The sequence below is a fragment of the Natrix helvetica genome (genome assembly GCF_964273705.1).
Source record: "Natrix helvetica genome assembly, chromosome: 2".
NCBI lineage: Eukaryota > Metazoa > Chordata > Lepidosauria > Squamata > Natricidae > Natrix > Natrix helvetica.
Genome location: NC_138552.1, coordinates 293766884 through 293779979, shown reverse-complemented (window position 1 = coordinate 293779979; position 13096 = coordinate 293766884). Strand labels below are relative to the sequence as shown.

Sequence of the window (13096 nt, the reverse complement as noted above, 5' to 3'; positions counted from 1 at the left end):
TTAGGCCCAGTACTCTTCAACATCTTCATCAATGATTTGGATGAGGGAATAAATGGGGAACTCATCAAATTTGCAGATGATACCAAGCTGGCAGGAATAGCCAACACTCCAGAAGATAGGCTTAAGATACAGAAGGATCTTGACAAACTTGAACATTGGGCACTATCTAATAAAATGAAATTCAATGGTGAAAAGAGTAAGGTTCTACATTTAGGCAACAAAAACGGAATGCACAGGTACAGTATAGATGATACCTTGCTCTGTAGTAGTAACTGTGAAAGGGATCTTGGAGTCCTAGTGGACAACCATTTAAATATGAGCCAGCCGTGTGCAGCAGCTGCCAAAAAAGCCATCACAGTTTTAGGCTGCATCAACAGAGGGATAGAATCAAGATCACGTTTCTCAAATAACTATGAAGTGTTGTGGCAAAAGATACAGAAAGATCTTGAAGCGTGGAAAAAGTTACAATTGTCTTTGCTTGGAAGGATCTCAGCAATTAAAATGAACATTCTACCTAGATTTATCTTTCTATTCCAGATGATTCCGGTGCTCAAGTCAGATAAAACCTTGTTAAATTGGCAAACAACATTAAATAAATTTGTTTGGAAGGAGAAAAAACCGAGAGTAAAGATGAAGATTATGCAAGATACACGTGAAAGAGGTGGCCTCAGACTCCCAAACCTTCGATTGTATTATGAAGCTGCGGTATTAACGCATGTAGCAGATTGGTTTGGGAAAACAAAAATGGAATTGCTCAATATAGAAGGCCATGATCTTGTTCTGGGATGGCATGCATATCTTTTTTATGAAGACAGGGTGGATAAAGTGTTCAACAACCATGTTCTCCGTAGTGCCTTGATGAGAATATGGAAGAAGCACCGGCCCAATTGGGATTATAAAATACCGCTTTGGTTGGATCTTGCAGACACCATGGGGATTATGAATATTAAGTCACTCGGGGGTTGTTTATATAAAGATGTGCTTATTGCTGATGGGGGCGAATGGAAGTTAAAAACTTTGGAACAGCTGTTGGAAGAAGGAATTACTTTAAATTGGTTACATTACATACAGCTTCAGAAGAGATGGGAAGAAGATCGCAGGGTCGGCTTTATGGATAAAGAAGTGGAACTGATTAAGCAGATAAAAGAGACTGGTCCAAAACAAGTTAAAAGAATATATAATGTACTGTTAGAAAGAGACTCAGAAAGTGAATTGGTTAAGGATTGTATGATTAAATGGGCGCAGAATTTTGGGGAAGTGGTTATGTTGGAAACGTGGGAAAAAATATGGGTTCAGAATGTTAAATTTACACAGTCACAGAATTTAAGGGAGAATTTTTATAAAATGTTTTACAGATGGTATTTAGATCCTAAAAAATTATCATGCATGTACCCAAATGTTCAACCAAAATGTTGGAGATGCGGGTGTCTAGATGCTACCTTTTTTCATGTATGGTGGACTTGCAACAAGGTTAAAGCTTTTTGGATAAAAATATGGTGGGTTATGCAGAATGTATTTAAGAAAAGAATACAATTCATTCCACAAATGTTTTTATTGGGTATAGTTAAGGATTTTACCAAAGGGGAAACAAAATTGGCCTTGTATATGGTTACAGCAGCTAGGTTGTTGATTGCGCAACATTGGAAAAAAGATTTTTTGCCAACAATTGATCAATGGATTCAGAAGGTGGCGGGGTTCGCTGAAATGGCAAAAATTTCAGCTTTCTTAAAAGCTCAGAAACAGGAGGATTACACACAGGAATGGGCAAAATGGATTGATTATATACAGAATAAATACCAGACTAGGAGTTATTATCTAGCCTTTAGGTAAGAATGTTTAGACCGATAGATGATCAGAGTAAATAGTATATGGGATGTTTGGAATTATTAGAGTGGTATACAGCGGAAGTCAGGGGGGTGGGTTTGTGCGGGAGGTGGGGGAGGGTTAGGGTGGAGGGTGGGGCAATATATATGTATGAATAAATTAGAAGATGGGACTAATGAAACATTGTTAGGCTAGGAGAAATTTATATTAAGAGTTATAGATGTTAAATTAGCTTAGAAAATGATCAATGTGTCATTATTAATTTAAGACTAATCTCTATAGTTTTTGTTGGGAGGAGAGGGGTTATGAGTAATCTATTTTAAGATGGGGGGTGGGGAGGGGGTAAAGTGTTTGGTATAATATTTGAATGTGAATTTTTGCGGGGGGGTATAGCATTTGTATGAGATTTATATTGTATGGAGGGGGGGGGTGAAAAGGGGGAAAATTTGTTTGTACAAAACTCTTTTAATTAAAAAAAAAAAAAAAAAAAAGATCACGTGAAGGGTTAATACCACTTTATAATGCCTTGGTAAGGCCACACTTGGAATATTTGCATCCAGTTCTGGTCACCACGATGTAGAAAAGATGTGGAGACTCTAGAAAGAGTGCAGAGAAGAGCAACAAAGATGATTAGGGGACTAAAACATATGAAGAACGGTTGCAGGAACTGGGTATGTCTAGCTTAAGAGAAAGAAGGACTAGGGGAGACATGATAGCACTCTTCCAATATCTCAGGGGTTGCCACAAAGAAGAGGGAGTCAAATTATTCTCCAAGGCACCTGAGGGTGGAACAAGAAGCAATGGGTGGAAACTAATCAAGGAGAGAAGCAACTTAGAACTGAGGAGAAACTTCCTGACAGTGAGAACAATTATTCAGTGGAACAGAAGTTGCCTCCAGAACTTGTGAATTCTCCAACACTGGAAGTTTTTAAGAAAAAATTGAGCAACCGTTTGTCAGAAATGTTATAGGATGTCCTGCCTAAGCAGAGGATTGGACTAGAAGACCTCCAAGGTCCCTTCCAACTCTGATATTGTATTCTATTCTATTTGATACGATTTTTAACAAAATAAATGAAGCGGGGAAAAGTCCCGACAGATTCCCTCAGTTCATTACCGTTTATGCCTCCTTTTGGTGAAAGGAGGAAGGGAGAGAAGGCAGATGGATAATCACCTTATACTTTTTTGTATATTTTAAATGGGCTGGCAATTCTCGAACCCTCAACGCTCAACCCTTTATTGGCGAGAAATTATGGTCGTTTGGCCATTACGCAATTCCAAAGATGCAATTTCTGTAAATTGGTTTAAATGTGCCATAGATTGTGACAATGAGGGGATATAAATAAACCAACTGCAAAATATAGTGTATAACTAAACTAGCTGGGATTTGAAATCTCCAGGCCAACTAAGAGTCCTTGTCTTGCAACTTTTCATTTAGTGGCCGTTCAAAGTTACAGTGCACAAAAAAATGGCTTATGACCGTTTTTCACACTTACGACCATTGCTGAAATCCTATGATCCAAGTTCAGCCGGTTTTTATGACGGCCGCTATGTCCCGGGGTCACGAGATCCTCTTTTTGCGCCCTTCTGACAAGCAAGGTCAATGGGGAAGCTAGATTCCTTTAAAAAAAACCTGTGAGTCACTTAACAACTGCAGTGACTCACTTAACAACTCTGGCAAGAAAGTTCGTAAAACGGGGCAAAGCTCCCTCAATCACTGTGCTGCCTAGCAACAGAAATGTTAGGCTCCACGTGGGACGTAAACCGAGGACCACCTGTAAAAGTAGACCTTGACTTAAAACCACAGCTTGAACTTCTGTTCCTAAGCAATGCGGTCATTAAGTGAATCATGCTCAGTTGTATGACCATTTTGGCTGCAGTTGTTAAGCAAATCACATGCGATAAACAAATCCGTTTTCCCCTAAGGAGGTTGCAAATGATGATCATATGAGCCCAGGATGCTGTAACCAGGACAAATACAAGCGCCTAAATTCTCGGATGCTGTGACGGTCGTAAGTGCGAGGATTAGTTGTACCATTTTCAGTGCAGTCATCACCAGTCCTTAAATAAATGACCTTTTATTGCCTTTTCATTATATTGTAACCTTTCCAAAGTTGCTGCATCAGTGAGATGGGCAGCATATTAATTTAATAAATATAAGTATAAATAAATAAGATTGACAAAGTTTTTTCATGCAGGGGGAAAAAAACACAATTTCCTTTTCTTTGACCTCTACTGCCATCTAGTGGCCGGATTGGCAGATTCTCTCCATGCCACCCTGTTCTACTCACCAATGGCCAGTTTGGTGCAGCGGCCAAGGTGATGGGGAGTAAGAAACTGGGAGACTGTGAGTTCTAGTCCTCTCTTAGGGTCTCCCTCGAGACACAGGTTCGGATTATCCCTACTTCAGCTATACTATCCAAAGAGCAATGCTTCTTAACCTTTGGCAACTACTGAATAGCAGAGTTGGAAGGGACCTTGGAGGTCTCCTAGTCCAACCCCCTGCCTAGGCAGGAAACCCTACAACACTTCAGACAAATGGCTATCCAACATCTTCTTAAAGGCTTCCAGTGTTGGGGCATTCACAACTTCTGGAGGCAACTTCTGTTCCACTGATTCATTGTTCTAACTGTCAGGAAATTTCTCCTCAGTTCTAAGTTGCTTCTCTCCTTGATTAGTTTCCACCCGTTGCTTCTTGTTCTGCCCTCAGGTGCTTTGGAGAATAGCTTGACTCCCTCTTCTTTGTGGCAACCTCTGAGATATTGGAAGGCTGCTGCCATGTCCCCTCTTGTCTTTCTTCACTAAGGCTGCATTACTATTAGTCTCCTCATCGTTCCTATCCCCCATCTCCTCCCACTTATGACTGCAGGACTGTAACTTTGCGCCTTGTATCCTTATGGTTTATATGGATATTGATTGTTGCCTGATGGCTTATTTGTACCCTATGAGTATCATTAAGTGCTGTACCTTAGGATTCTTGACTAATGTATCTTGTCTTTTTATGTACACTAAGAGCATCTGCACCAAAGACAAATTCCTTGTGTGTCCAATCACATTCGGCCAATAAAGAATTCTATTCTATTCTATTCTATTCAGAATTCTATTCTATTCTATTCTATTCAGAATTCTATTCTATTCTATTCAGAATTCTATTCTATTCTATTCAGAATTCTATTCTATTCCTATTCTTATTCCTATTCTATCCTCTCCTATTCTATTCTACTCTGAATTATATTCTATTCTGAATTCTATTTTATCCTCTCCTATTTTATTCTATTCTATTCCTATTCTACCCTTTCATATTTTATTCTATTCTATTTTGAATTCTATTCTATTCCTATCCTATCTTATCCTATCCTATATTCTATTCAATTCAATTACATTCTTTTTTCTTTTCATTAAACTAGACATACCCAGTTCCTGCAACCGTTCTTCGTATGTTTTAGTCTCCAGTCCCCTAATCCTCTTTCTTGCTCTTCTCTGCACTCTTTCTAGAGTCTCCACATCTGTTTTTACATCGTGGTGACCAGAACTGGATGCCGTATTCCAAGTGTGGCCTTATCAAGGCATTATAAAATGGTATGAACAATTCACGTAAACTTTTAATTCCATCCCTCTGTTCATCATTGGCTTTACGAAGTCTGAATTTCAATTCCCAGAATTCCCCAGCCAGCATGAGGAATTCTTGATGGGCAGCCCAAAGCCTATTACTAATCCGTTTAACTCACTGCCCCAAACTTTAGACGGCTGTAAAAGTTCCTGCAAGAAGGTCTATAAAGGGTTACTCATCTTGATGACCTCACGAGGCCTCCAAGCTGAGGGCACCATTGCTAGGAACAATGGGGGAGGGAATGTGTCTCCATCTGTTGAGCCACCAAAGGGCATCTAACTGATCCCAAATGCTAGTGTCAACTCCTAATGTTGCCAAAGTGAGACAAAGGGGGGGGGGGGGTTGTATTCCATGCATACTTTAGGCTAAAGTCGGATCTCAGATTACTGCAGCAGGCTTGGGAGGGGTGCACCTCATTGGGGAATGTGATTTATGACACAGACTGAGGGGAGGGAAGGAACAGGGGTAAAGTTCAGCTATAACTCAAACAAAGCTTAGATCTGACTGTGAAAAGGCCTTGCCTAATGGTGCTCCTAATAAATGACTAGTTTTGTATTGAAATTTGGCTTGAGACTCATGAATCAACTAGGGCATTTTTAGGAAACCTGACAGCTCGATTAGCACCCTCGCCTAATCCAAAGGGGTCGATCTTCTGACTGCAGGGCTGAGAATGCTGGGTATTGTAATCCCAGCTCACTTGAACGCCCCCACCCCAACCCCCCCATTTCTGTGGACTGGAAACCCCCCAAACTCACTTGTCCATTCCGACTGGGCCATTCTCCTCTCCTCGCCTCTCAAATTCGCTTCGTAGATTTCAGGAGCTGTTTTTTTCAAGGACCTGCAAAACCAGGTTACCAGCATCATTTCTACTGACCACAGATAGGTGGCCGTATACAGTTACACCCCACTTTAAACTAGGTTTCCTCTAAGCAGCCTAGAGTGGATGTCGGCAGCCCATGGCTCCAGAGCCACATGCAGCTCTTTGGGCCCTCTGCTGTGGCTCCCTGTCAGGTGATCCCACCTCTGGCTGGCCCTGCTCCTCGCCCTCCCCTCCCAGTCACTCTTCGCCTGGCCTGAGAAGGTAAGGGCGATGGCAGGGGATGGAGAAGCAGCTGGGGCTGATTCTCTGGTGCCTCACTCTTGCTGGAGCTTCTTCCAGCCCTTGTTGGTGCTGGGCGTGCCTCGGTCGCTTGGGGAAGACGTGCAACCCCGCTCTCCGGCCCGAGAAACTAGCCCGACCCGGCCACGACCAACGGCAACCTCGCTAACGACGGTTGGCAGGGTGGGAATAGGATCCGGGAGGAGGGGACGACGGAAAGTGGGACAGTCCCGCAGCGCCCGTGGCTTTAAAATGTACGTGGGGACTTTCACCCAGTGGTGAAATCTAATTTTTTTTACTGCTGTGGGCGTGGCTTGGCGGGGGTCATGTGCCTGGGTGGGCGTGGCTATGTAGTCATGTAACTTGTTGGGTGTGTGGAAAGAACCGCAGCCAGGGACTCCCCCATAACAGCTGGCCGTATCCTGGCTGCTCCCAGGCTCCCGGGAATTTGCTCTGGTGTCTGGATAATTTTGGAAGCGTTTCCCCAAACTGCTGCGAATGTTAAGAGAAATGAGAACTGAGACGCCGGATAGGGGGGTCAAGGTGAGGATGTTGGGAACCAGTAGAGAAGAAGAAGACCTAAATAATGGTTGGGGATGGCCTGGAACCAGGCTGCCCAGACCAGACTAAGACTAAGAACAGCTGGGCTTAGAAGGCCACCCCCCATTTACTAAAGAACCCACATCTGTAATTAAATCCACTTTCAACCACCTTGATTGTTCCCCATTTTTTATGATCTCTCCACCTGCTTCACCTTCACGTTCTGGAAATATTGGGAACATTCTCCCCCCCCCCAGCTCCCCTTTAACATCTTTAACATCTTCGCCTCCGGCTATTAACTATTAACTGTTACCATCTGCACCTTACCCAATTGGGTTTTAATATTTTACCAATCTACTCAAGGCTAGACCTGCTCCGCCTGCGAGAGACCCCTCTCTCGCAGGTATGGCCCTTGGCGCTTTCAAGGGCCTGCCTTGATGACGGGTTTGTGAACCCCGAGAGGTGGAAGAAACGGAAGCTGAGGGGCTTTTTATCGAAATGTTTTACACTGTTCTTAGGGGGTTCCAGGGAGGGGTGTGTGTTAACCAGGCCGGGAGAGAAGCCAGCAACAGTCGAGCAGGTGAGTCAAGGAGGGGAGTGAGCGGGGTGGGGGGGGAGAGGGAACAAGCTATTCCAGTAGAGGGTTGTTTTATTACATCGGTCGTTGGGAGGGGGGGATGCGAGGACAGGAGAAAATCACGAGGTCGGTTGGGAGACCGTGGCTGTTGGCTACGCCCGGTCGTTTGTACCAACCCCCGCAGACTGGGTGGTCAGGAACTACAGGGCCAGGGCATGCGGCTGATGCTGTGCAACGCAAGGTCCGTAACCAACAAGGCCCCCCTCATTAGTGAGTTGATCTCCGAGGGGGAGCTGGACCTTGCAGGGATAACGGAGACCTGGTTGGGCCACGAGGGTGTCTTACCCCTCGTGGAAATGTGCCTACCGGGTTTCCATGCATTCCATCAGCCCCGGGCCCTGGGTAAGGGTGGCGGGGTGGCGGTAGTTATTCGGGAGAGTCTAGAACCGAGAGAGTTCACTGTCCCTCAGATACCCGGTTGTGAGTCCCTAGGTGTTAAATGGGGCCCAGGGAGGCATTTGGGCCTGCTGATTGTATACTTGGCTCCTCGCTATACATCAGCGGCCCTGCCCGAGCTCCTCGAGCTGATCTCAGAGACGGCGGTTGAGATCCCCAGGCTTATGGTCATGGGGGACTTCAACCTGCCGTCGACGGGAGCAGCATCTGAGGTGGCTCGGGAGTTCATGGCTTCCATGACAGCCATGGGCCTGACCCAACTAATTCAGGGCCCCACACACGAGGGTGGTCACACACTGGACCTTGTTTTTGTATCTGAACAGTGGACGAGTGATCTGGGAATAGGGGACATAGTTATTACTCCCCTGTCATGGTCAGATCACTCATGTCTCCGGCTCGACTTCCCTGTCGCTACCCCTCACCGTGAGGAGGCGGAGCCAGCTCGTCCAAGCTGGTACCGCCCCAAGCACCTGATGGAACCGGAGAGGTTCCAGACGGAGCTTGGGCCGCTACCTGTAGCCCTGACCCGCGCTCGGTCGGAGGACCTAGTGGCCGCCTGGAATATGGCGGTGGCTGGGGCCTTGGACCGGGTTGCGCCTTTGCGACCTCTCCTGCGGCAGCGATCCGCCCGAGCCCCTTGGTATACCGAGGAGCTGAGGGCGATGAAGCGCCATAGGAGACATCTAGAGAGCAGGTGGAGGTCCTCACGCTCCGAGTCTGATCGAACACAGGTAAGATCCTATTTACGGACCTACCTTGTGGCATTGAGAGCGGCCAAACGTAGACATTGTGCCGCTCTTATTGCGTCCGCGAAGGTTGTTGAGAATGTGGTGGCGCAGCAATTTCCGCGACACCTTGACGAATCCGAATATCTAGACCCACGCCAGTCCGGCTTCCGACCCGGACACAGCACAGAGACAGCCTTGGTCGCGCTGGTTGATGATCTCTGGAGGGCCAGAGATAGAGGTTGCTCGTCTATCCTGGTCCTATTAGATCTCTCAGCGGCTTTTGATACCATCGACCATGGTATCCTATTGCGCTGGCTGGAGGGGATGGGAGTCGGAGGCACCGTTTTACGGTGGTTCGGCTCCTACCTCTCCGACCGGTCGCAATGTGTGTTGACGGGGGGGCAGAGGTCGACCCTGAGGCCACTCACTTGTGGGGTGCCACAGGGGTCGGTCCTCTCGCCTCTCCTGTTCAACACATATGTGAAGCCGCTGGGTGAGATCATCCGTGGTTTTGGGGTTGAGTATCACCTCTACGCTGATGATACTCAGCTGTATATTTCAACCCCAAACCACCCCAACGAGGCTGTCAAAGTGATGTCCCGGTGTTTGGAAGCCGTCGGGGTCTGGATGGGGGACAACAGACTCAAACTCAACCCCTCCAAGACTGAGTGGCTGTGGCTACCGGCACCTCGGTTCAGTCAGCTAATTCCAACGCTGACCATAGGGGGCGAGCAGCTGCCCCCTGTGGAACGGGTGCGCAATTTGGGCGTCCTCCTAGATGCCCGGCTGTCAATGGATGATCATGTGGCAGCCGTGGCAAGGGGGGCGTTCCACCAGGTTCGCCTGGTGCGCCAATTGCGCCCCCTCCTGGACCGGGATGCCCTACGCACGGTCACTCATGCACTGGTGACGTCTCGCCTGGACTACTGTAATGCTCTCTACATGGGGCTTCCCTTGGGACGCGCCCGAAGACTGCAGCTAGTCCAGAACGCAGCCGCGCGGGCGGTCATGGGGAGTACCAGGTACTCCCATGTGACACCGCTCCTGCGTGAGCTGCACTGGCTGCCTGTGGTCTTTCGGGTGCGTTTCAAGGTTTTGACCACCATCTTTAAAGCGCTCCATGGCATAGGGCCCAGTTACCTGCGGGATCGCGTCCTCCCACATACATCCCAGCGGCCAATTCGCTCTCACAGAGAGGGGCTTCTCCTGCTGCCGTCCGCTAGGCAATGCCAGCGGGCGACGCCAAGGAGTAGGGCCTTCTCTGTGATGGGCCCAACCCTCTGGAATGACCTCCCCCCCGACATCAGAACCACCACCGACTTCCGCTCCTTCCGGCAGAAACTAAAGACTCACCTGTTTCGACTGGCTGGCCTGGCATAATTTTAACGCCTATCTCCTGGCATTTATATTTTACTGGTTTTTAAGGGTATTATTTTATAGTCTTAATTTTATTGGGTATTGGGATCTTAATGCCTGTTTATTTTAATTATTTATTAGCAATACAGTCCTGCACATCTTTTATCCTCCTCTTATGCATCTATCCATTTTATATTTGTATATATATATTCTCCATGTAGTAATTTTAATTGTTTTAATTTTGTTCTTTGACATGGACTGTACACCGCCCCGAGTCCCTTTCGGGAGAGGGGGCGGTCTATAAGCGCTAATAAATTGAATTGAATTGAATTGAATTGAAAAGACAGAAACTCATTTCAACAATGTCCTGCTGGAGCAGGAGGTTGGACTAGATGACCTCCAGGTTCCTTCCAGTCCTGAATTATCCTCTGAAGCTGCATGGTTGGCAAGCCACTCCCACCCGGTCACATGGCCAGAAGCCACTCCCACCCGGTCACATGGCCAGAAGCCACTCCCACCCAGTCACATGGCTGGAAGCCACTCCTACCCGGTCACATGGCTGGCAAGCCACTCCCACAAAGCAGGCCACACCTACAGAAGAGGTTCTAAAAAATTTTGAAACCCACCACTGTGTCCCACATACATTGTGTTATGGGTACAATGGCGCACGCTTTCGGCACGTGACAACAAAAAGGTTAGCCATTACTGGTACAGGGTTTCCTGCCTAAGCAGGGGGTTGGACTAGAAGGCCTCCAAAGGTCCCTTCCAACTCTGTTATTCTATTCTATTGTATTTATTGAGCAAGGTACCACCTATACTGTACCTGTGCATTTCGTTTTTCTGGCCTAAATGTAGAACCTGACTTTTTTCACCCTTGAATTTCATTTTGTTAGATAGGGCCCAAACTGACGTTACAGTTTTTCTCTTGATGGAGAATTCAGACTGTCTGTCAAGGTGATAATTTAAGAGCTGACCAGCTGAAGCAATGCTGGGAAAGAGTCAGCAGGATCTCTGGCTGTTATCCCTTTAAGAGCCTGGGTAATAAGAGGAGGCCCTGCTAGAGTGTTTGCGGTTCGCCGAGCTTCTTCCCTGCTGTAATTGCTGTTTGTTTAGATACTGCTGGTAGTGCATGTATGTATAGTATTTCTACATTCGTATTGTAGATAAAAGCCACTATTTGATACAAACCACTGTTGTTGTGCTTGCTCCTGGGTTGATACACGGGACAGACCTGTGCAAACTCTGACACTCCCACCGATTTCTTTTTAGGTAGAACGCACACCCAATGCTGCGTTTTTCCTCTGCCCACCACATGCCCATTTCTCTTGGGCTACAGCCGGGGATTGAGGAAAGAGGACTCACCCATCTTCAACTTTGATCCCGTCCAACATTGAGCTGCCTCGACGCAACTGGGAGCTCTTCTTCCTCCTGAAGGTCACCCCTTGGGGCACGGGCTAAAAAAAGCACATGGATGAGGTGGTGATCTGGGCCGGTAGGGGGCCACACAACTATTTCTGTGCAGGTTGTCCTCGACTTACAACTGTTCGTTTAGTGACTGTTCGAAGTGACCAAGGCATGGAAAACAGGGACTCGCGACCGTTTTTCGTACTTGTTTACCGCCTGCAGCATCCCCCATGGTCAAAATTCAAACACTTGGCAACTGGCTCACATTTATGACGGTTGCGCGGTCCTGGGGTCACGTGACTCCCCCTTTTGCGACCTTCCGACGAGCAAAGTCAACGGGGAAGCTGGATTCGTTTAACGACTGCGTTGCTAGTTTAACAACTGCAGGGGTTCACTTAACTGCCGGGGTGAGAAAGTGTTGTGGCCCGCCAGCTGTTAACGGAGCTGGTGGCAGACTCAGACAATGAGGTGGTTGGGGAAGAACTTGGGCCAGTTCTGGGGTCTCGGGAAGGCTCTGATGGATGCTCTGCGTCGGATTCAGAGCCAGGGCCGTCTGAGATATCGCAGCCACCGGAGAGGCAGCTGCCTTTGGAGGCTGAGATGAGGGAGGAGGAAGAACAGCTGGGGCCTGTTCCAGATGCACATATGCACAGAGCTGTTAGGAGAGGAGAACAATGGAGGACAAGGAGTTGAATCGGGAAGCAAAGCACACGTGGATGCTGAATGGCCCCTCCCTGGCTGGGGAATAAATAGAAGGAAAGGGGAGTGGTTGTCGTAGGAGACAACAGTTCGTATTTCTGAAGATTTTGCTCATTGTGTTTCATGCCACAAAGACCGCTTGCCAGAACTTAAGTTTACAGCCTTTCGGCCTTGCAGTTATCGTAAGGAACTGATAAGGTCTGTACTGCAGTTAACTCCTTGAAGGACTTTAGCCTGGACTTTTTGTTGTGCGAATGCCATTAATTCACAAGAGGTAAATCAAGAGTTTTTCATGACAAGGAATCTGTTTCTTGCTTCTGATAAGGCTGGGTCAGAACGGAAAGCTCGTAAAATATGGCATGCACTGGGAGGGGAGTTCGAATTAACCCTCTGCAGCTTTGGAATACAATCTCCATCAGATGCCCAAATATATTCTACCCTGTCAATGCAACCTCTGGAGAAGGGAGAAAGATTTCTGGACATAAATTACAGGCAGTCCCCATTTTACGACCCGAATCAAGACCAGGACTTCTGCTGTTAAGGAAGGCGGTTGTTAAGCAAATCGCCTCCAATTTTACAACATGAAAAATTGTCACGGTCGTTAAGCGAAGCGCTGAAGTTGTTAAGCGAGTCATGCGGTCGTTAAGCAACTCCGGCTTCCAAGACTGGGCTTTGCTTATCAAAAAGCCCGTTGGGAAGTTCGCAAACGGCGATCACGTGACCTCAGGATGCTGCGACGACAGATAGTCCTCAACTTATGACCTCAGCTGAGTCCAACATTTATGTTGTTAAGTGAGACATTTTCC

At 47.0% G+C, this 13096-nt stretch overlaps 1 protein-coding gene across 5 annotated transcripts in view; it reads right to left on the bottom strand.

Annotated features, from left to right (window-relative positions):
- The window catches only part of TEX14 (testis expressed 14, intercellular bridge forming factor), a 91077-nt gene that overhangs the window by 46926 nt on the left and 31055 nt on the right, over positions 1-13096 (bottom strand). For all 5 annotated transcript variants that reach the window (XM_081945381.1, XM_081945379.1, XM_081945380.1 and 2 more), the window contains 2 exons: positions 11550-11641; positions 6187-6269 (listed from right to left, as the gene is read on the bottom strand). In XM_081945381.1, the coding sequence (XP_081801507.1) occupies positions 6187-6269; positions 11550-11641 (175 nt within the window). The remainder of the gene's footprint in view (positions 1-6186; positions 6270-11549; positions 11642-13096) is intronic.